Source organism: Aquila chrysaetos, chromosome 25 (genome assembly GCF_900496995.4).
Source record: "Aquila chrysaetos chrysaetos chromosome 25, bAquChr1.4, whole genome shotgun sequence".
NCBI lineage: Eukaryota > Metazoa > Chordata > Aves > Accipitriformes > Accipitridae > Aquila > Aquila chrysaetos.
In genome coordinates this window covers 294,863-317,177 of record NC_044028.1, presented here as the reverse complement: position 1 = coordinate 317,177, position 22,315 = coordinate 294,863, and the positions used below count along the sequence as shown (strand labels likewise).

Below are 22,315 nucleotides of genomic sequence, written 5' to 3'. Positions count from 1 at the left end.
AGTTACTGAATTCCAGAAGACTCCCCAGAGAAGAGCCGAAATGACACTACCTAGACTGACTTTTGGTGGTATTACACTGCTCACGGAGACCTGGGCTACGGTTTCACAGAGCCTTTAACCCAGCAAAAAAACAGCAATGCCACCGACAGGAATGGCTCCACTTCCTTCGCCCGCCTAAACCCCCCACCGCCCCCTTCTTCACACCTGCCAAAGCACACGCAGTTACGTGACGAACCAGGCGATGAGGCTGATCTAGGCCAAAACTAAGCTGAGAAAACGGGTGTTTTTTAACCTAGCAGAGGTCCCCGTTCCGGTTCGTTACGCGGCTGCATGAAGACGTGCAGCAGCATAAGAGCACGAACGCCAGACAGATCGGCCCGGCGTGAGCGGAACTGCTCCTTCCGTCCGCCGCTCCCTGGAGCGCCGGCTTACAGCAGCCAAGAAACTCCCAACTACGACAACGTGCTCTGAAAAACCCACGAAGAGCAGTGCAAAGAAAAGGCGGCACCACCCGAGGAGCCGCAGCTCTGAGGACGAGGTAACGACGCCCGACACCAACGCGCCGACGGCACCCGGCCCCTCTGCCGCGCACCCGCCAGCCCCGCCGGGCTCACCGCGGCGGAGGAAGGGAGCGCGCGCGGGGCGGGGCGGGGGCACCCCGCCTCTCCCGCCAACGCCGCTTCCTCAGCCGCTGAGGCGGGGTCGCGGGCGGGATCGGCGCCGCCCCCGAGGCCCGCCCAGGCCCGGCGGAGGTGCGCTGCTATGGCGGCGCCCGGCGGCAGGGAGGGCCCGGCTGCCGGCTCCGCGGCGGACAGCGCGCTGTGGGCGGAGGTGCGGGCGCTGCTGCCCGGCGCCGAGGAGGGGCTGACCTTGGCGCTGAGCGGTGAGGTGGAGGACTGCATCCCGCCGCTACTGCGGCGGGCCCGCGGGCTGCTCTACGGCGCGGCGGGCCGGCCCAGGGCGGCGGCGGCGGCGCTGCGGCGCCTGGGCGACGTCCTGCGCGACTACTCCTGGGAGAAGCTGAACGCTGGGCCGTGGCGAGAGGTCAGCAAGGCCTGGCGGCAGGTCTACGCCTATGGCTGCCTCTTTGGGGCGCTGGCCGAGGTCGCCGCCGGCCGCCCGCTGGCGCCCGCCGTCCGCCTCTGCGACATGGGGCTGCTCATGGGCGCCTCTGTCCTGGACAACGTCCTCGCCCGCCTCGTCCGCGTCCTGCAGGCGCGCCTGCCCCGCGGGAAGCGCCGCGCCGCGGCGGAGGGGAGCGCCAAGGTACCGCCCGCGGCCCTGAGGCGATCTGGCCCGCGCGGCCCCCCCGCCCCCCTTGCCCTCGCGGCCCCGCCCCCGCGGGTTCCCCGTGAACCCCCTTCCTCTCGCTCTCCCGCCGCCGGGGGTCCCCTGGGTTCCACCCCCGTCCCCGTCGCCTGTTCCCCCACCACCGCCGCCCCGGGGCCGGCGTTCCCTGTCGTCCCTCCCTTCCCCCTCCGGGAGTGCGCGGCCCGACGGGGGGGGCGGCCGCGGGGGCCTTCGCTGGCAGCTGTGGAAGGAGGATGTCTGTGTTCCAGAGGGTCCGGATTGACCCCCGTCCAGTGCCAGTTGTGCAGCCAGAAGATGAGCTTCCGCACCTTCACTGCCCTTCGCTGGAGCATTTCAGAGACAACTACCTCATTCCACAGAAGCCTGTGGTCTTAGAGGGGATTATGGACCACTGGCAGTGTATGAAGAAGTGGAGGTGAGAACGAAGAGTTTCTGCCCTCTCCTAATAAGGGCGAGGATTGTTTTCTGTGTCGGGTATCTTGATGCTTGGTAGAGCAGCAGAGACCTTCACAGAAGATAGGTGCCGTCGGCAGTGACTTGTTGGCAGCACCTTCCTGCTGCGGTGTTGTCTTTGCTCTGTAGAAGTTGCTCCATAAATGAGGGCAGTGCATCAAACCGTCCAGAGCATTGCACGGTGGGGAAACCCCGAGCTGGCCGGGACGGCGCTGGAAGGCAGCCCGCAGCCCTGCTTCCTGGGGCCGTGCTGGGGAGCGCACTGGCAAATTGCTGACTGACACTCTGTTGCTCACCTGGAAACTAGACGAGCACACGTTGCTAACTGTTCTGGTGAGCTGCTCACATCTGAAGTGGGTCTGTCAGACACAGATCAGCGATTTTTATGGCTTGGAACTTGCTGATAATTAGTGCAATGGAAAGTGGGTTTCAGAGATGCGTGAGTAAGCGTGATTGGCTTTTTCATTCACAAGTACAAGCATTGATGTTTGTTCAGTGTTGTGTTTGAGCATTGAGTTTCAGATGCCGCTATTCAGAAGCAACTAATAACGTGCCGCTTGTGTAATGTAAGCAATGGAGCCAGCATTTCCAATACTGTGAAGTGAACATTTGTGAGATAAAGCTTGATTCCTTAGAGAAGGGGAAAAACCCCTCACGCTTAGTTTGAGCAATTACTTTTGTTCCACAGCCAAGGGTAAAATTGACAGTAACTGAAGACACTTGTTATTTCATAGGGGTTTTATTCTTTTTTGAGGGAAGGTATGCCACTGCTTAACTTCAGACCCTTAAAAAGATGAACTTCTCCATTTAGTTAATATCATCATCAGTGGAGAGATGTATACCACCTGTCAAAGTAATTCCTTTGACTTTAGCCAGGATGGATATTATTGGCACCTGTACACAGAATTTGGCACTGACAGAGAGCTGATCTAGCATTAATGATAAAAAGGTAAAACATTTTATTTAGCAAATGTGGCGGTAGGCAGCAAAAAGATTAGCTATCCCTAGGCAAGAGAGACCAACAGCTTAAATCTGCTCAGCTCATTAGGAAACAATAGTTAGCTGAGGTAAACAGGGGTTTAAAACAAAACAGACAATTGTGGCATAATATACACACAAGTTTGACTGCGTGTTTCCTTGCTGCTTGCATCCTTTTCTGCTGCCTTTTGTCTCTGGTTGGTTGGTTTTAGAGAGAAGAATCTCGTGGTAGTAGAGTTTTATTACTCTAAAAGATTGATTTTGATTGCCTTACATTCAAAGTTAGTAAGAAGAGCAGTATAAAAGGGTAATGGAACTTTCTTTATTTCAGCGTGGACTATTTTTGTCAAGTCGCAGGGTGCCGCACAGTCCCCGTGGAATTGGGTACCCGATACACAGATGAGGAATGGTCTCAGAAGCTCATGACTGTTAGTGACTTCATCAACCAGTATATTGTGAATGAGGTCTGTTGATTCTTGGTTTTTTGCATCTCCAAATACAGCAGTGTGTTACTGGTACAGAATTTCTGCTTAGAACAAACATGCTTAGAGGTGATGTCAAGGGAGAGGGGTATGCTATAAGCTCAACTCTGAATTAAATGGTTTGACATATTTTCAAGACCTGAAGCTACAAATAGTTATTGCAACAATAGCTAGGTTTGATTTTTATGTATAATCAAATGTACAGCAGCTGGAATTTGATGAATAGATAGATAGCTTCTGCAGCAAAAGCCAGAATGGTGGAGTCTAAGGATAAGGGATCCTCAGCCAGGAGTTTTGTTCCTCTTGATTATTAAACTGCTTAGTGAGATCTAGGATGAAGACCCAAATTCACATGCCATCAGGTAAAAAAAATAGAAAGTTGATTAGCAATTGAATGTCCTTTTACTTTCACAGGCGAGGGTCTGAAGCCCTCGTTTCTGTTTCCTAGTCTCCTGGCAGGAAGGACCATGTGCCATTGCAAATTGGTCCACGGTGCAGCCTGGAACAGAATGTCAAGATACTTGCAGGGAGTGACGGTGAATTAGCCTGTGTACCAGCAGGGTCTAGCTATAAAGATGCACAGCATTGTCACAGGATTGACAATAGAACTGTCGAGACTGCATAGGATTATAGCTAGGCTTCTTCCAGTAATTTGAGCTAGATAATTTGTTGATCGTGGGGATATATCTACACTCTTAAAGTTTCAGTGTAGCTCTAAGTTACTATTTCAGAAGACCCCTTATACTAGTTAACTGTTAAAACAATTCTAGTACTGTGAAATAGGACATTGGAAATGGATGTTACCTAGAAGTAAATTAACTGACTGAGGAGTTTTACCCTGTATGTCACTATGCATTTTTTTTTTTTTTCTCTGCTGTAATTTCAGAACAGTGTGGGATACCTTGCCCAGCACCAGCTTTTTGATCAGGTAAAACTGAGTGAATGTCTTTATCTTTCTGCAGACAAGCGTTCCCTTTGTAGCACAAGTCATCTCTGAGGATGTCAACTTTACTAGATGGAAGGGCATAGGGAGAATTCACAGTATTTCTTAAGCTTCTATTCCCATGATTTGAAGGAACAGAGGGAGGGGTTTATTCCATTGGCTGAAAGGCATGGAAACAAAACCCTTTCAGGGGTGAAGACATTCAATCTTGGTGCTGTTTCAGTACAATGTAGCATATACTTATAGGGATATCACCTGGAAAGCAGCATTTCCCCAAAGAATATGTAAGTCAGGGAAGAGATTTGGACAGGAAACGGTCTTCGGTGGTGATATGTTCACCATATTCTGAAACGTTGTACCAGTTAACCAGAGATTAGGCTGCTGGGAGTTGTAAAAAGGAATCTCACGGAGAAGCAAGCTCAGTGTATAAAAGATCATCTGCTCCTTTTCCATGAAGAACAAACCTGCTTATTCTTGGGGGTTTCTCTGGTTTCTGCTAAAGCAAAGGGTCTCTGAAGAATGAGAAACCCCTTTCTCCCACCTCTCCTTCCAGCAGAGTCTGCTAGCTAGGACAGAAAGTGTGAGGACGTTTCCTGCAGATTCCTAGCAGTTCAGCTGCTTCTCTCCTGCCTTTGCTGGACAAGCAGGTCATCTGCTTTCTTTATGTCAAGCCTTGTTCCTCTGTTCTATGAATTACATACCTTTGGCAAGTCAGCACATACCTTTTTTAATGTTTTATTTCTTTATGGGAGTAGATCCCAGAATTGAAAGAGGATATCAGTATCCCTGACTACTGCTGCCTGGGGGAAGGCGAAGAAGATGACATCACCATTAACGCTTGGTTTGGTCCAGAAGGCACTATCTCACCTCTTCATCAGGATCCCCAGCAAAATTTTTTAGCCCAGGTCTGTATTCTACTTGCTCTACACATGCCATTAATGCTATAGCTCAAAAAAATTCTTACGGTATATAAGTGTTAGAGACAAGGGTAGCAGACAACTTGATGAACCATTGAAGGATAGAGACTACGCAGGTATTATTTTGCTATTCTATTGCATGTGTCACTACTGCAACTTAATGCTCAATGTAATCTTCTAGGCCACAAGCACATTTTATTAGTGTTATCATTATTAGTTTCTTCTTTTCTGTTCTATTAAACCATTCTTATCTCAACCCATGAGTTTTACTACTTTTCCCGATTCTTCTCCCCCATCCCACTGGGTGGGAGGGGAAGTGAGTGAGCGGCTGCGTGGTGCTTAGTTGCTGGCTGGCGTTAAACCATGACAATGACGCAGAAATAAGAGCTAAAGGAGTATATGGAAGCTGAGCAGTCACTCTGTGTGGGTGCCTCTGCTTCCTGATGTGAACTGCACTGAAGACTCAACCTCCTCCTTCTCAGTTCTTCTAACTACTTTCTAGCTACCTAGAGCCCAAATAACATTGCATCAATTGGGTGCCTTAAACTTCAAATTTAAAATAATTTGGTTAAAGGCATTTCCTGGTACTTTGAATTCTTAGCTGCTCCAAGGGAACAGGTACTTGAATTCCAATAGTCTGGTTTAACTTTTTACTATACCAGTCTCTGTTTATTACTAACAAAGATAACAATGTTTCTTGTAATCGGGTATATTTTACTGTTAAATGCCAGCTGTGGCTCACAGTTCCCAGTCATGTGCAGGTTAATGACAGATGGAAAACATTTATTGTAATGTATACAGGTATTTGGAAGAAAGTATATCCGTCTATGTTCTCCACAAGATTCAGAAAACCTGTACCCACATGAAAGCCAAATTCTTCACAACACTAGTCAGGTAAATAGTTGCCTGAAATTTTAATATCAGTAATGTTACTTTATCAAATCATATTTGAGTAAAGACATTCTACTGATGATTGTTTTTGTTTTTTATAGGTTGACGTGGAAGATCCTGACTTAGTTACGTTTCCCAATTTCAGAAAGGCCGCATTTCAGTCCTGTATTCTGATGCCAGGACAGGTTCTGTTTATTCCAGTTAAATATTGGCACTATGTACGATCGCTTGATATCAGCTTCTCTGTCAGTTTCTGGTGGTCATAGCTCTGAAGCACGCATAAAGTCTGTGAGCTTTGTAATAGGAATTAAAAATCAGAAAAAGTAGCATCTGGTATCTTCTCACAAGAGAATTCTTTTTAAGCATGAGAATGTGAGAATGTTCTTCCCTGTCCAGGGGTTTGAGGTGGATTAAAAAAACCCAAAAAATAACACACTCTTGCTTCAGCATGGTGAAAGAATCTGGATGGGTAAATGGAAAGAAGATGCTACAGCCACTTTATTTTTGTGGATGCTTCTAACATGAACTCCTCATAAAGAGCATCTGTTAGGCCATCATCTTGTATGTGTGTGTACATCTGAAACAGCTCTATATACGGGCACTGCCAGGACTCTGCTTCAAACTGTATTTGGAACATCAGGTTGGTGTTATCTTCTACTTGGATTTAATAACAGTAAAATTTGGGAGTTAAGTAAACAATGAGGGATGGTGTTACCCAAACGTTCAATATGAAAGATACTAATCTCCTATATGGAGAAAGTTACTGGTGTTAAGGCCTAGGAACGTAATTGTAGTTAATCCATAGTTTAATTGCAGTTAAATAAACTGAAGCTTAATCATACTTTGATTAACCGTGAGCTGAACTGCTGATACTCTGCCTTGTGCAGTGTCACACATTTCTACCAAGGAAAAGATATGCTACCATTCCATTCTGGTACCTGGCAGTATCTAGTCCTTGTCTTTTTTTCAAGTCACTCTTAAAGGAAAAAAGCATCCTTACATAAAACTGGCAAGGGAAGTGCTAACACTAAAAACTAAAAGAATCTGAAGATGGTAATTTTTTTCACCACTTTGCAGGCAGAAGCTGGCATTGCCCCAAAAGTCTTGTCCTACTCCTTCCCAATCGTTTTGACTATGGGAATATTCCTTCTCTTATTGAACACAGCTGCTCGTGACCTGGCCTTATGTCAGATGAACTCTTCTGTGTCTAAGAAGGGACAAAAAACAAGCAAAAGTGCTAACTGAAAGTGTTCAGACTCTAGCCCTAGATCAGATATTCAGCCAGCTGCCTCAGTGAGGAGACCTCAAGCGCTGCATGGATTTTTCACCTACTTGAAGCCCTGTTGCGTTTTCATTTGTGTAACTGAAACTGTACGAATAGGGAACACTGTTGCTGAGAAAGGCTTCTGCTAATAGCTCTCCTGCATAGATCAGCTTGCAGGACTGACTAAAAACATTGGCATCTTTCATTCCCAAACATGCACTGAGAGTCAGAACCCAAGAATATGGAGAACTACATAAACAAAACAGCCTCCAAGAAAGCTGTGCAGGCATAACTGTGAAGAAGGAGAACAGGAAGGTCAATGATTTTTTTTTGTAAGATCCTTTCATTCAGGATGTTCGTTTTATTGTAAAATCCGTAAAACTTCAGGAAAAAGTAAGTACACTGAACAATGCACTGTTACTAATGAATACAATACAGTCCGGCTATTCTGCGAGTGGGGAAAAAAGTTTTCACTGAAAGCGAGTTTTACTAGCATCGTCTAGTGCCAAGAATGAAGCTCTTCTCTGCTCTCCCTGTTTTTGATGGTGACTGGGAGTCTATCCGATTCATACCTGTAAACAAAACAAAAGGAAGGTTAATGAATGACACAAAAAAAGGATAATATTGTATAACCTCCAGATTTTTAAAATGCTTTATATATTCCTATGTTCTTGTTCAGAATGTCCAATTTCCCTGGCTAAATAGAGGAGTTCCAAAGAGATTGTGCTCCTCTTGGAAACTCAGTATTTGCAGAAGTCTTAGTGTCACGTGTTGTGTCTGTCCCCTACCTGCCCAGCCCCATCCCCTGCAACACACTTTAATGATGTTAGAAACAATCTGCACAGGATCTGCTAGTGACCATAAGGCATAATCCTTGCACTTTCAGGGCTCAGTGTTGCCCATGTATGGTGTACTGTCTGAAACATACAACTGAAGTCAGAAATAACTAATATTCGGCTACAGTTATAAATAATACAGGCAGTGGCACTGAATATCAGTCCATTCTCTAGTATTATTACACTCAATTTTTTTTTTTTAAATAGGTTGCTTGGTACCTGGAATGTCACAAGACCAGAAATCATTACACTGCGGACAGCGTGGTTCAGTCTGAGCTCTGAAGTACTTTCTGACACAAGGTAAATGCATTCCAATTCCACAGGATTCACATATTTGGCTCTGAAATCAGAAGTGTTGATAAAAAAAAAATCTTTCTAACCTGTCCTTCAGCTTAACATAAAGTTGTTACAAAGGGCAGCAGATGTGCAGTGCTTTATTCCAAAGAATGGTTCTCACAGTACAGTTGATGGATACTCGAAAGTGAAAGGTGGTAAATGATAAAAAGAGGCATTTTCCTGGAAGCTAGGAAATACTATTTCCCTATACGGACAAAATTTACCTTGAAAGACAAACAACACTGAGCTATTTGGGTGCAATAAAGGAAACCAATTGGGATGGAAAAAGTAACATGGAAGTATGTTAGTTGGGAAGAGGAGAAGATGCAGGGTCAAGGAGCAAGAGAATGCTGTAGTTTTGGAATAGGAGTTCAGGCTGTAACCACTTACGCAAGACTAAACTGCCAACTTACCAGCTGTCACAATACAGTGCTTTAGCATGCTATATATAAGCATACATGTTCATTCTGAAGTCCAAGACACAAGCAATTCCTGAACCAAAATTCCAGGACCAAAGATGAATGTGTGTCACATGAAGACTGTTGTTTGTAAGGTCCAAATGTAAGATAGCTAACTCTTAACTGTTACGCCTATTTAAGGATAAGGGGTTCATCTCTAGCCTGCTGGCTTTGGAAAGCAAGACAGCACAATCATGTTCCTCATTGGGTGAGTTTGCTTTCTCCAAGTTTATACTTGGAGATACTGCTCCAAGACAAGTTTTTTTCCAAAGACAGAAGATAAAATACCTACACTGGAAAAAAAAAAAAAAAAGGGGAGGGGAGGCATGTTTATATACATGGGCACCATTACCAGATTACAAGACCAGAATTTTTCAGTGCCTGCCTAATTACTCAGAGTAAAGTATCACAAACTTCAGCTATGACCACATAAGTACATTGGCAGATACCTACTGAGGTAATAAAACAAACGTTACCTGGATGGCAAGGCTGTGACAGATGTTACACTTCCTTGCCACATCTTGGTAGTTGCTGAGAATGTATTGTTCCATCTCAATTATGCAGCGAGTATGCAGAGTATATTCTCCATTTCTCTAAGGAAACAAGTGGCAAGACTTAATTTAATTCCTTTTACCTTTTTTGACTTTTCTAACCACCTGCTAGCAAGCATTTGGCATCCACTTTTTTCTGCCATCATGAAACTAACATGCTGACACCGATATAATGCAAAACTGAAATACTTTTGAAGTAGCAGAATTCACTTGTTTAGAGGATGAGAATCAAGATCTCACACCTTTAAGAGGTCTAGTCCTTAGAAGGTACAGATGAGCAAGCATGCTCTCCTTAAAGACATGCAGTTTTGGGACCCTCCATTTGCATGTTAGCAGAAATTCTACTGGCTTTCAGCAACTTCTAGGCATTTACTGCTTGAGGTATCTTTGAAAATTTCTGTTAAATCACTCTAACGTAAGTAAACATGTGGCAGCAGGTTGGAGTTCTATGATGCAATGAATCCTGGAGAAAAGGGATTGAGGTCTCGCTTCTCTTGGCAAGCAACTGCAGTGTCCATGCAGCAAGCTAATCTCAATTTCTCCCTCGTGAAGTAAAGGAGATTTAAAAACATGCACAGTGGCCCATGCATTTCTGGTACAGGAGTTTTCAACATGTTTGCCCTCGCTGCTTTCCAGGATATTCTAAATGTAACTAACAGCACTGATCGCCCTACAGCTCTTGCTCCAAGTTTAAGTATGCCATGCTGTTGCGTACAAAGGATGTCTGTACGTTGCAATGCAGGGCTGTACACACATACCCACCTAGCTCAGGTACAAGAAACTGAAACCACATTGACCTGTATAGACCTACCCAAGGACTTTTTCCTTGTAAATGTATTACCCCTTCTGCAAAAATCACTGCAGCAGCAATAAGCACAGGCCCTACAAAACCATTTTTGCCATCGTTCATTAAAGAACAGCTCCGGTTTCAGCCATCACATCCCTAACAAAATAATAGCTGGACCTATTAAAATATGAACACTTGAAGACACAGCAGTTACCTCAGAGAGCCACTTATCCTCCACAAAAACTTTCAGCACTTGTTCCGCTTCCTTTTTCTTCATTTTCTTTGTCTTCAGTTGGTCAGTCAAGTTTAAAATATCTGTAGAAGAGGCAAAGCCATTTTCTGATAAGATGATTAGGTCCATCTACAGAAAGAAACATTTTCAACTATTAAAAAAAACATGCTATTAGATAGACACATCTTACAGTACAGTGCAGCTTTTTTACCATCCATACATATGAGATATACTACAGTATATGGCTTGAACCAGGATTGTAGAACAAAGGCCAAAAGCTGAAACAGTCATTGTTAGCTTGACAGTTTTAATCTTTGCCAAGAAAACATTTCCACAAATAGACCTGAACAGTGCTGCCTAAATGAAGCTGCATTCAGAGACCCTTGAGCATACTCGGGGGTGACAGTTCTGTTGCTTTTTACCTGCTTTTTGTCAAGGTTCTTTTGAGGGAAAGTCTCTGACTACTAAAGTAAGTTTGTCCACTGTGGAGTCATTAGTACTGCGGAACCTACCTGGCACTTGAAGGTTGTAGCAATCACAACTGAAAATCCTGAAGGTGTTTGTTTAACTAAAAGCAGATATGTCAAGTCACTAACTCCAAGGAGCACTCCCTTATTGCTGATTTCAGTTTACCAATAACTGACTTTCAACAGGGAATCATTACTTGCATATACTCCCATCCCCACCCTCCCATTCAATTTAGGATAAACTTAGGTAAGATGGCAACTAGTTCCTAAACCACATCTCCATTCACTTCCATTTCCATTCATTTTAAGATGGTACCTTCACAAATAATGTTATTTACTAACTAATTACTGACATACTTACTGTTTTTCTGAACAATTCTAGTTCATTTTCTGTATAGTCTGATGCCATTTTAGTTATTTCAGTTTCTGCCAAATTCACCTACAAAAAAAATACTTAAACTGAAATCAAAGTGCCTTTGTATTTCTACACCATAAATTGTAAAAGATCCTCTGGGCTAAAGAATACATCACCTTACAATTAACAGAAACGTCATTTCTTTAAGTAGCATGAAAGTAGCTGTTCCTTAAAGATGGCACTCGATGGTTCTCAAGTCCCTTCTTTATAACCCCTGATCTTCCGGCCAGATGTTCTCCATAGCTGCCTCTGCCCAGTCCAAGCTCTTAAACAACTGGGCCTCCCCGCTACAGAATTATATAGAATATTAGTTCTATATAGTAGAACTAACATATTACACCAGGATACTGTGCTGGACAGTAGCACTAACTATGTCATAATACACTTTTTTGTTTCACTGTGAAAAACAGTCACCTATATTTCATATTCTTATTGCACATGCTGCTGCTATTTATTATTAGCTTAAGTTAATTGGCAAAATGACCCAGAAACGTTAAAAGCAGCAGCTAATGTTAGAATACTTCCTGTATGGTCTTTTGAAATTACTATATAACCTTCCGTCTCTGACATGCACATTGCAGAACATCTAGGTAAACGTTTTATAGGCCATTCCTTAGCAACTGTGTAGAAAAAGAAAACTAATGTTGGAGGGCTCTCTGTGTTTTCTAGTTTAAAAATTCATCTTGAGAAAGAAAGTCTCCTGTGAAAAAGAAATCTCACTTCAGCACTTAAGCAATGTTTATGCTAAATAAATCAGATGCTGCTGTAGTCCTTGCTGCCATGTTCCATGTCCACGCACCTAGGCCGTTGGCAGTTTATCCTCCCACTTCCCTATTCTACAAGTAGCTTCTACAGCAGCTGTCAGCATAACAGTGGAACAGCCCCGCATAAACCACACAAGACACTGCTAAGAGTAAGAAGCCTACTGGCACATGCAGCCTTCAGTTCTAGATTCTCTCTGTTTTCTCTAAATATCAGTTCTATTATACTGTAGGAAAAGGACCCTAAGGTAAGTCAATCTAACATCCAAAGATGGCAGTTAGGGCAGCCTTATGTTTATTATGCACACATACAGCTAGATTTTTTTTGCCCATTTACAACTGGAAGGTGTGCAGACCTTTTACTGGCACGTTATTCAAAGGTTAATTTTAAGTTGGAGACAGGGACGCTGAGGCTCCCTCTGCCATCCGTGCGCTGGTCATGAGAAGCCAAACCACGCGATGGCAGCACATCACATACTTACTAAAGCATAATGTGCTCTCCCATCACCTTCTGACATTCCTTTCCGGATCTGCATAAACAAAGGCTGTAGATGGCTGTTAATGGTACTGATGAAATCATCCAGTTTATCATGCGCGTAGTAGACTGAAGATAAGAAAAAGCACATACTCAGAAAACCCAAACAACTACAGATCAGGCAGATCTTTTTATGTTTTATCTGCTGAAACATTTTTTTCCTGGGTAAAAGAGCTAAATGTTAGTGAGGCAGAATTCAAATAGATCTGCTACATTCAGCAGACATATAATTTTCTTGTGCTGCTGACTACTAGCCTTCAGAGAAGCTCTGCTCCTTCAAAGTCAGAGTTTAGAGAAAGAGTCCAGACATTCTGCCTCGCTGTATGGAACCCACCGCATTAATCCATTAATTACAGTGACTTGAACTAAGTTTAACTCAAAATAAAACACGACCAGGAAAAATTATTATGCACAATACAAAAATTACTTGCATGCTTTTGTTTACACACAAGGGATTCCTTGTTTCTTTGCGTTCTGTTTCACAAATTAATGGCATGTAAATGATCAAGTTACATACCAGAAAACTTAAATTCTAGCATTGTAGAAATACACGTAATATCTTGTGTCATGTTCTACAAACAAATTAAATACTAGCAGAAGTTCTATCATAGGCATAATCAAGATGGACTTTGGAGTCATTCTGTAGAAGCATGTGCTATGGCTTTTGCTTGCACAGCAACAGCACAACGCCCTCAGGAGTTTCCATCCAAAACAAAATGACGTCAGTGGCAAAACTCCAGTTGACTTCAGCAGGCTAGGGTTTAAAAAACAGTTAAGTAACAGCTTATAACTTTAGAAAAATAATACTCAAAATACTAAAAAATACTACCAGTTATCACTAACTTAATACTATTCTCAGTTACAAGAGGCAATCACTTGTGTAACAGCATCAGACAGAGGTCCCACTCTCAAAACCCCACTATACTTTATAGCATAGCCCAATGCAAAAACATCAGTCACAAGAGGCTCCTGCCCAGAAAGTTCGTGATTCTGATATGTAAGACTCCTTAAGTGAAAAAAACCCAACAAACAGCAATAGCAATAATAAAGTAAATATAATATTAAAGTAAGTATAATTTTGTCAAATTGTCGTGCCACCTGCCTGGCACCTGTCAGCAGGAAACACTCCGCACACATCAAAGCCAGTGAGCATTAGTGACAAATCTCAAAGAGGGCAACAGAAGAATATTCTTTTGTACAACAGCTCTAACATTTTAATGTGAGATGAATGGCTGCTCTAGTAGATCTTCTGTGAAAAAAAGGGATATAAACTCTCCATAAAAAATGAATGGGGGACAGACCACACCAAAAGCTGCACTTAACAATTTTAACATCTAAAAAGTTGGTCAATTTACAATTCCAGTCAGAAGAAATGATAAATGCCCTTTACTATTTGCAAAAGATTTAACTTACCTCTCTGAAACAGTTCTTGTACAGGCAGCCATAGCGAATGATCGGATAGAAACAGGTTATTCAAATACATTACTACTGAAAAACAAGTTATTTACTGTCAACAGATTTGATGAGAAATTAGATAAACTAATGTGATCTTCATTCAGTAGGTATCCACAATCTTTGTATTCTGACTATGCAGGTACAGGAATCTCTTTGTCCTTTTTTCTTCTGGTAAAATCTCTCAGAGGTGTCACTACTACTTCGAAAGACTGTATTTAAGAAGACCTTGTTGTAACATGAGTATGTGAGATGCATTCTAGAGCCAGGACTACCCTACTTCCAAAATACTGGATTAAACTGTTTGAAAAGTCTTAATTTCCAATAACTTTCCCTGTAAAATGTAGTACCTTAAAAAAAAACCCAAAACCAAAAACCTCAAAAAACTAAGACTTAGTTACAATTTCTGTAAATTATTTTTTGTAACAGAAAATAAATAATTTCCTTCTCTAGGGCATAAAATGCAATCTCAACTAATACTGTATCACAGATATACTTACTGTAATGTGTTTTCAGTCACATAAAAATTAAAGCAAATTGTTATTCCAGTACTCAATTATGAACACAACGAAGTTCTTCATAGCATTTAAAACCAAGTATATGCAGGAACCAGGTATTATTCTTTCTGTCAATAAACAATTCTCAGGCTTGAACACTTAATAAAGATAGCGTGTGACAGCATTAGAAAGAGAGCTCATTATGTGTTACCCTGAGAACACTGCTTGGGAGCCTTTTCTTTTAGAATAAATTCTTTCAGTTCAATGACAGATAGCAGATGAGCAAATAGGAAACAGTGAACAGTAAATAAATGGAACACAAATACTCTGGGGTTTGAGGTGGGTTTTTTTCCTAAATTTAAACAAATTCTTAATAATAAATATTTTCCACAGAAAAGCTGAACAGATTCGTCACTGAAGATAAAGCAGAGGTGCTCAGAGAAACTGGAAACTTTTCTGAATGTGCCTGTATGCAAACTACCAACAGCAGATTGCATAACAAACAAACTTACACTCTTGGTTAATTATCCCTTTTCAATAGGCACTGTTTTAAATTTTCTTGCTTAAAGACAAGCGAACAACAGGAATCTTTATTACTTAGATTAGCCTGAGATGCCACAGCTTCATGATAAATTTAAAAATATACTAGCACCATTATAAAATTAGAGCTCCCATGTTTACAGCAAAAGCCTACAAATAAGCTGAGTGAATGCTTGCTTTAAAATAAAGAGATTGGACCTTTACTCATATAAAACCTAAACACATAGTTATATCTATGTACTTCAGCTTCCATGTTCTCTGTAAACAGAAGATTAAGTACAATTCTAGTCTGCAAGGCAGCATTATGAAAATGTCATGTTTTTCTTCTACTTTGATAACACTGAGCAGATGTAATATAAGCTACTGACAACCGGTGTTGGTATTTATGGCTGATTTTCAAGACCAAACTGTATTAAAAAAACTAGTAACTATGCAACAGCTTTTGGCATAGAGTTAATAAGTTTGCAAACTTTAGAATTCAACAAAAAACTAGAACAAATCATGAAGAATAACATGACAAATTACTTTGGATTTTAAGTCACTGGTGCTCAGTTTTCATTTCACAGAAGAATAAAAGAAGAGTAAAACATTCAGAAAAGTTTATTTCTTTAAGGAAAAAAATGTGGTGGAGTTTGGGGGGGGGGGGTTTCCCCCATTTTCTTCAGTTACTCTCCTAGTACCACGACGATTAATATAATAAGAAGCTCCCTATCAGGATTTGAAAATGCTGCCATCTAACTTTATTATAGCTAGAAAAAACTGAAGCAACAGGACCATTACTGGTAAGAGAATCTAAAAGCTTGTTTTACAAACTTCTTTAAAAATGAAACATTCTTAATTACACTTCGCAGCAACATGTTGTACAATACCTTTTTTTTTTTCTTCTGTTTAACAACATCAAAACCAAGCCAGAACACTTCCTTGTATTAGCACAAGGTATTATACATAAATACATAAAACCAGGCAATCCCTGTCTCAGGGAGCTTAATGACGTTTGAACTATGGACTAGACTACGTCATTCACTGTTGAATTTTTTATATGTATCCTGCTTTACATTATTTTAAACTCTCATGAAACCATTCACATTAACCCTCTTTCTACACATACATCTATGACAGCTGTTTCAGCCTTTCCATGAAAAACAGAATCACTGGGAAATAAAACAAGTTGCTGCTTCTAGTAGCATATTGCAACACAACAATCTAGACCAAAACCAATCAGTCTACAAAGGAGTTTAGGGAAGGAAAATAGTTACTCAAACAGCATAGATGGATTTTCACCAGCACTGCAGTGTTGATACATTTGAAAAGTTCTAATGAACTTCAGTAAGGACTCACAGCCAAGACTTCAGTTTTAAAGTGTAACCACTAGGCCACCAACACCTACACTCTGCTATAATGCTGGTTCAGTACAACTTGAGACTGACATATCCCATCTTTTTTCAGTCTTTTTAACACAGGGAATATTGAATTTTGACCCAAGGCATATAGTCAGTCTTCATTACCAGAACATCTAAATGAGTACATTTTATGTTTCAATCCAGCTACAAGGCATCTGATATGCAGCAAAAAATATTTAGCAGAAAATATGGGCTGCATTACATGGGACACAAAAATAGATTTCTTCGTTCTGACCTTAAATTCTATGGATAATTAGATACAAATCCACAGTAAAAACAGCAGAGTCCCTGTAGAGTGGGTAGCTTTGTGACAAGATACAAGAATACTACTAAGCCTGGCAGGAGCATGGCTTCCAGAACTAGTAATAGGCAATATGATGCAGGTGAGATGGGAGAAAGTACAGCCACCGACCAGAAAACCTCATCTCATCCTCACCAAAACACTTCCTCAGCATTCACTTCTCCCCCAACACGCAAGAAAAATAACTGAAGTGCATTTACTTAAAAGCGTTCACTACACTATAGCAAAGTACTGCTGAGGAACTGTGTGATCTCACTGTCTATACTCCCACTGATCTTCCCCAGTCCCTTTTCTGTTGGTGCTTTGTGATATTCTTCATTGTCTACACAAAAACGCCTAGTTTGGGGAGCCAGGAGCCATGTTTTATTTTTCTAGTTTTGACATATTTGATGCACTATAAAGCGAAATACCAAAACAACAGTACAGTGGATTTTTCTGTTGTTTTGCAATGCAAACACTTCTCTGATAAAACAGATGGTTATCTGCAAATTCCACCACAGATAAGAAAAATTCCCCTAAGCTCTAGCTGAACTTTGCAGACAAGATATAAGCATAATAAGCACACTGGATCACATACAGGAGCAGCTGCTGGGGCTCTTCCTAGAATACTAAATACCAAAAGACATACAAAAGATGTAAAGCAAAAACAAGCAATACTTGTCTATTCTATGAATCCCTGTTTCTCTTATATAGTTTATTTAGTGGGTCTTTCAACAGCCAAGCATGAAATATATTATGCTTAAGAAATTGGTATGACTGTAGACTAAAGTGGCACTAATGGTTATTTTCTTCTGAGTTCAGATACCAAACCAGTGAAACAAAATACAAAACATAGTTAGTCAAAAGCCAGTCTGATACAATGAACATTAATGAATGGTTAACCAGTACACTCCTTCTGTACATCCAAATAGGCAGGAAAAAAGCAGTTTTCTCTCATTCTTCTATTTTTCTAAACTTCCTTTCATGTATGGACTGTATCAGCCATTTTTCTCATGAACTGCACTGTAACTTAACATAGAGTTACATTTTATAATTAATTTTATAAATACTACCTAATATAGTCCTTCAGTAAATACGGCCATTGGTTTGAAAGGCAACCTGATTTTGTCCTTCCAAATCATCCTTAGGTTCATCAAAAATACAGCAAAAGAAAATATATCTGTGTTTTTCTGTTAATCTTCTGGCCTTGAAGAACGTTGCAAGGAAAGCACTTGTGAACGACCATGTCTTTGGAAAATAAAATGCTGGTCACGAAAATACCCAATATTGTTATATTTAAATATTCGTCAAATGAAGATGTGCTGAATCCAAGAAAAAATAGATAAACTCAGAAATCTATCAAAGGATAGAGAGCACATGAATCTCAATATTTATGTCATGATCTGTTTAAAAAAAAAAAAAAGTCATTCTATTACAGAGAGAAATGTGTTTTCCACGAGAGGGGCACCGTATTTCCAGCTGCACTATTCAGAGTAACGTAAACCCAGAGCTTCAGTTATTAAAGAACTTCAGCTGGCTTGGAAGACAGCAGGAAAAATAACTACAAACTCTCCTATTTTTACTGTTTCCTGATTTCAGGCTGGGGTCAGGGTCAGATTAATAGTCTATGTATTGTCTTGTAAAGGGATCCAACAATAGCCAACTCAGATACTACCATTTCCCTGACTACACAAACAAAGGAGAAGCCAGCTTGCACCCACAGACAACACACAAAGCCACCCAAGAAAGGATGCTGAGAATGTTGTGGCACCTTAGCTATTCTATAATGCTAGAGATCTGCAAGATGTCTTTAACTTTGCACTTAAGTTTTTACTATAATGTGTTTCATAACTGGAGAAGCCATAACACAATGCAGACAGAAACAGCATGCACTAAGGGATTCCAGTAAAAAAGTATTAGCAATTATAAGAACCTTCCTTGACAAGCCTGCAGTTTGTATCCTAACTGAATTGTACCCTTCCTAGTGGTCCTACACAGCACTGTGATAGACGTTTGGAGCTTCTCCTTCAGAGCTGCATGCAGATTTTAGCATAGACACTTGTCTGCTAACATGAAGCATGCAGGTGATACATGAAAAGTAAAAAGGTACCTCCTGGCCAAAAGGCTTAGGATTTTGAAATAAACCAGAACAAGAGAATATGCCAAACACCAGGAGGGAAAGTTTTCAGATCATTTTGCTCAGAGGCTGCACAGGCTGGTTACTATATGACTTGACTTCACTTCATGCAGCTCTTTTATCCTTCTGTATTTAAGGAAACCAATGTCATGGATAGGAGACAGCCTTGTTATGTAATGCTTACAACCTGCAAGAGAAAGGAATTAATTCAAATAAGCTAGTTTTAGTAACATTAGCTTTGATCCGATTTGAAAATTATTGTTCAGATTACAGTAAGCAGTATTAAGATGTATCTGAAGAAAACTACATCAAAATCAGAACGTCATCTAGAAACAGTCCAGTCAGGCTGAGCATAAAAATGCTATTGCCATGACCTCGTAAATTGTGATACTGTTAACTTTGCCCCTAACAAGAATGGGGTTGTCAAATTGCCGGTTCTTTTGCTCATAAAACAAATGTGTTCCATTCAGTGAGTCAAGTTCAACATCCTTTTGCCTCCCAACATGACAAAAAGCTTTCCTAGGTAGAGCATTTGATAAAACTTTAACAGTTAAAACTCCCACACTGTATCTGTGTAATTTCACAAACTTTTCCATTGCACATCAATGGTCACTATGCAGAAAAAATATCAAATACTTGGTAGGTAGGCAGCAGTTGTGATGGAGCCATTTTTTTCTAAATCATTCTATTAAATAAACCTTCCTAATGAATAGTAACTCTGTCAGTTCTTACTGCAGTACCGCTCACTGATCCTGCATACTGAAAACGCAATCTAGCTGTGAAGTTTTTTTTCCTTAGGGTTCTTTGTTCTTAACACACAATAAACTCATTGTAGTCATGCTATTGGCTTAGGCCATCTCTAGCATTTATGATAAATTCTTTTACAAATCACAGCAGCTTGGTTCTCACAAATACAGGAGTCAACCTGTAAAAAGCAACGTTATTTTTCCACGCTTCCATTTTTTCAGTTGGAAATTTGGGCAGGTGATGAAATAAGCTCCTTTGGCTCTGGAGAGTTTGCAAACCTATGGAGTCTGTTTGACTCCTTTTAACTAAGGAAAATACATAAATAGTGCCATTGCCCAGAAAGGACTCCACTTGTGGCAACAAAGCAAGATGGAGTTCACAACAGGTTGTGTGCATTGGCGACTACAGTCCCCTCTCTCTTAACAGAGAGAAAGAATAGTTAGCAATACTGATGCTAAAGTTATCATCCCGGTTAGCCACCGGCAACTGAATAGTTCGATTCCCCTGCAGTTACTGCTTCAGCTCTCAACATTCACACAGATATCCTGAACTGACTAAACCCTTCAAATAACTGTTAAGACGGCTTTTATTGTTAAAGTCATAAATACTAGAGAACTAGAAATAACTCGAGACATACATTCAGTGCATATTAGATCTCAGAACGTGTACTTTAAACAACAGTTGCTGGAGTTATCTGCCTTTCAATAGTAATGGTTTAAAATCACTGATTTGAACAGCATTTGGGTGTTTCCTTTTAAGTGACACTTTTTGTTCTTACACATTCCTTGTCCTTTTCAATTTTGTTCATAAATAAGGGAAAGATGAAAATAGAGGAATTTTATTCTTTTACTATCTTCAGGGAAACAGCAACTGGCACATCTAATACCTACTGATTAACTAGTGCTAAACACATTGTTCATTACAGCTTTATTTGGGTTTGTGCCCAGCACATTTGCAAAATTAGTGAAGATGAAATACAGATCTCTGATCTGTAAGCAGATCTCTCAGAAAAATCCTTATCGAGTTGAGTACACATGTCTGTACTATTTAAGTTTGAACATCAACTTCAAACAGATTTGATAGTATGCAACCAAATTTTTCTTACATGTGCCCTAAAATTCAGCTTGGTATAGCACATATTAAAACTAACCAGCTGACCGTGTAATCAGTCAGATGTGACAGATTTACTCAAGATGGGTAACAGCATATGCTTCATATATTCCAAAGGAAATCTTTCCAATTAGGTATGAAGAAAAACATCTGGAAATTTCAGCACTATCGGTGTCAAAAATTATTTTTTTTTTTTAAAACGTATAACCTATAAAAAACATCTTTGCTAAAATACAAAGTGCTCTGTATGAGTCTGACCTGATTAAAACTTAAGTTTACTCATTGCTGTGTTATTTTATCTTTAGGAAAGAGAGAGAACAGTCACATCATTAAGTTTTTAAACTTTTTTTTACATGGTGTATGGTCTTCAGAAATCTAATTGTTTGTAAGCTGCAGCAGGAAAAAAAAAGTAGTTCTTCCATCTCCCTGCTTTTTCTCTGAAAAAGAGACACACCTTTATGGATTTCACAGCAGCGCCTGTGTAATTTCCTAGCTTCTGATCCTTCCATTATCCCATGAGACATCAGGACCTGCAAGAACCGTCGATGAGCGTCAGTCATCTGAGCTGCCATTGCAGTATTCCACCAGGCTTCAAATGCTGCAAGAGGTGTAAGCTGGAATTAACGCATGTGTTCACGCAAATTAAAAATACACAGTCCAAGCATACGTAAGATTTCAATTAAACTCTCTAACATTGCATCAGGGGAAAAAAGGCAGATCCCCCAGGTTGTGCTCAGAATAAGGACAGTGACTAACTCCAAGGTTCTAGGAGAAGGATGCAAAAGATAAAACTCCAACTAATTTCAGCTACAGAATAAAACAACGAAGGCATTGTGCTATCGTACCCCCAAACAGAAAATAGTAGGGTTGTACGTGTAACAATCGACAGAACAAAATCCTCCTCCAAACGTTCTGAAGAGCATCAGAACCAAAGAAAAGCATCTCAGGAAATTCCTTGGCCACTGCAGCCAAACAATCCTTAACCGTCCACGAGAAAAAAGAGGTTTCCAGACTCCCAAACTCCTCCAGGCCAAAGGACCGCATGACAGACCAAACCGAGAAACACCGCCGTGCACTGACGTTCCCGACGCCTAGCACCCCGCCTCCGCCCCGCACACCGGCGGTCGCCGACCAGCAGGCCCGAGCCGGCCAGCCCGCCCCGGGGACACCGCCCTCCGCCGCTCCCGCCCGCCCAGGCCGCCGCCAGCGCGGGGGACATGCCGAGGCGGGCGCGCCGTCGGGCCGCAGCGCGCTGGGAGCTGCCCACGGGAAAACGTGAAACGGCTCCCGTGTCAGCGCGCTGAACTCGCGGCAGAGCGACCGGCGGCCTCCGGCCGGGCTCCGGCCTGCCCCGGCCGCTGCCGCCGTTTCGCCGCCCGTTCCGCCCTCGGGCCGCAGACCCGCCGGCGAAGCCACGGGCAACCGTCCGAGAAAAGGCCCTCTCCCCGCCACCCCACCAAGGCCTACGTCCCCCCTCGGCCTCCGGCCGCTCGGGCCCCCCCCCGCCCCGCTCCGCTCCACTCCCCCAGGCCGCC

The 22,315-nt window shown here is 41.8% G+C and overlaps 2 protein-coding genes and 1 long non-coding RNA gene across 3 annotated transcripts; 2 read left to right on the top strand and 1 right to left on the bottom strand.

Moving 5' to 3' along the window:
• Nucleotides 1-723: 723 nt before the first annotated feature.
• KDM8 (lysine demethylase 8) lies at nt 724-6,301 on the top strand. Its single transcript, XM_030002259.2, has 7 exons — nt 724-1,266; nt 1,560-1,726; nt 3,074-3,206; nt 4,111-4,152; nt 4,923-5,072; nt 5,886-5,978; nt 6,077-6,301. The coding sequence occupies exons 1-7, from the start codon at nt 763-765 to the stop codon at nt 6,239-6,241; spliced, it is 1,254 nt and encodes a 417-aa protein (XP_029858119.1). The 5' UTR covers nt 724-762; the 3' UTR covers nt 6,242-6,301.
• Nucleotides 6,302-6,621: 320 nt separating this feature from the next.
• Nucleotides 6,622-8,395, top strand: LOC121232609. The gene is made up of 2 exons (XR_005931429.1): nt 6,622-7,554; nt 8,283-8,395. It is a non-coding gene; the product is annotated as an uncharacterized LOC121232609 (long non-coding RNA).
• On the bottom strand, nt 7,586-22,119 carry NSMCE1 (NSE1 homolog, SMC5-SMC6 complex component). Its single transcript, XM_030002260.2, is given in 9 exon segments — nt 7,586-7,774; nt 7,777-7,811; nt 8,295-8,415; nt 9,346-9,462; nt 10,422-10,568; nt 11,268-11,345; nt 12,565-12,686; nt 21,235-21,378; nt 21,626-22,119. Coding segments are annotated over 9 exon segments (999 nt in total). The 5' UTR covers nt 21,825-22,119; the 3' UTR covers nt 7,586-7,738.
• Between the last annotated feature and the right edge of the window lie 196 nt (nt 22,120-22,315).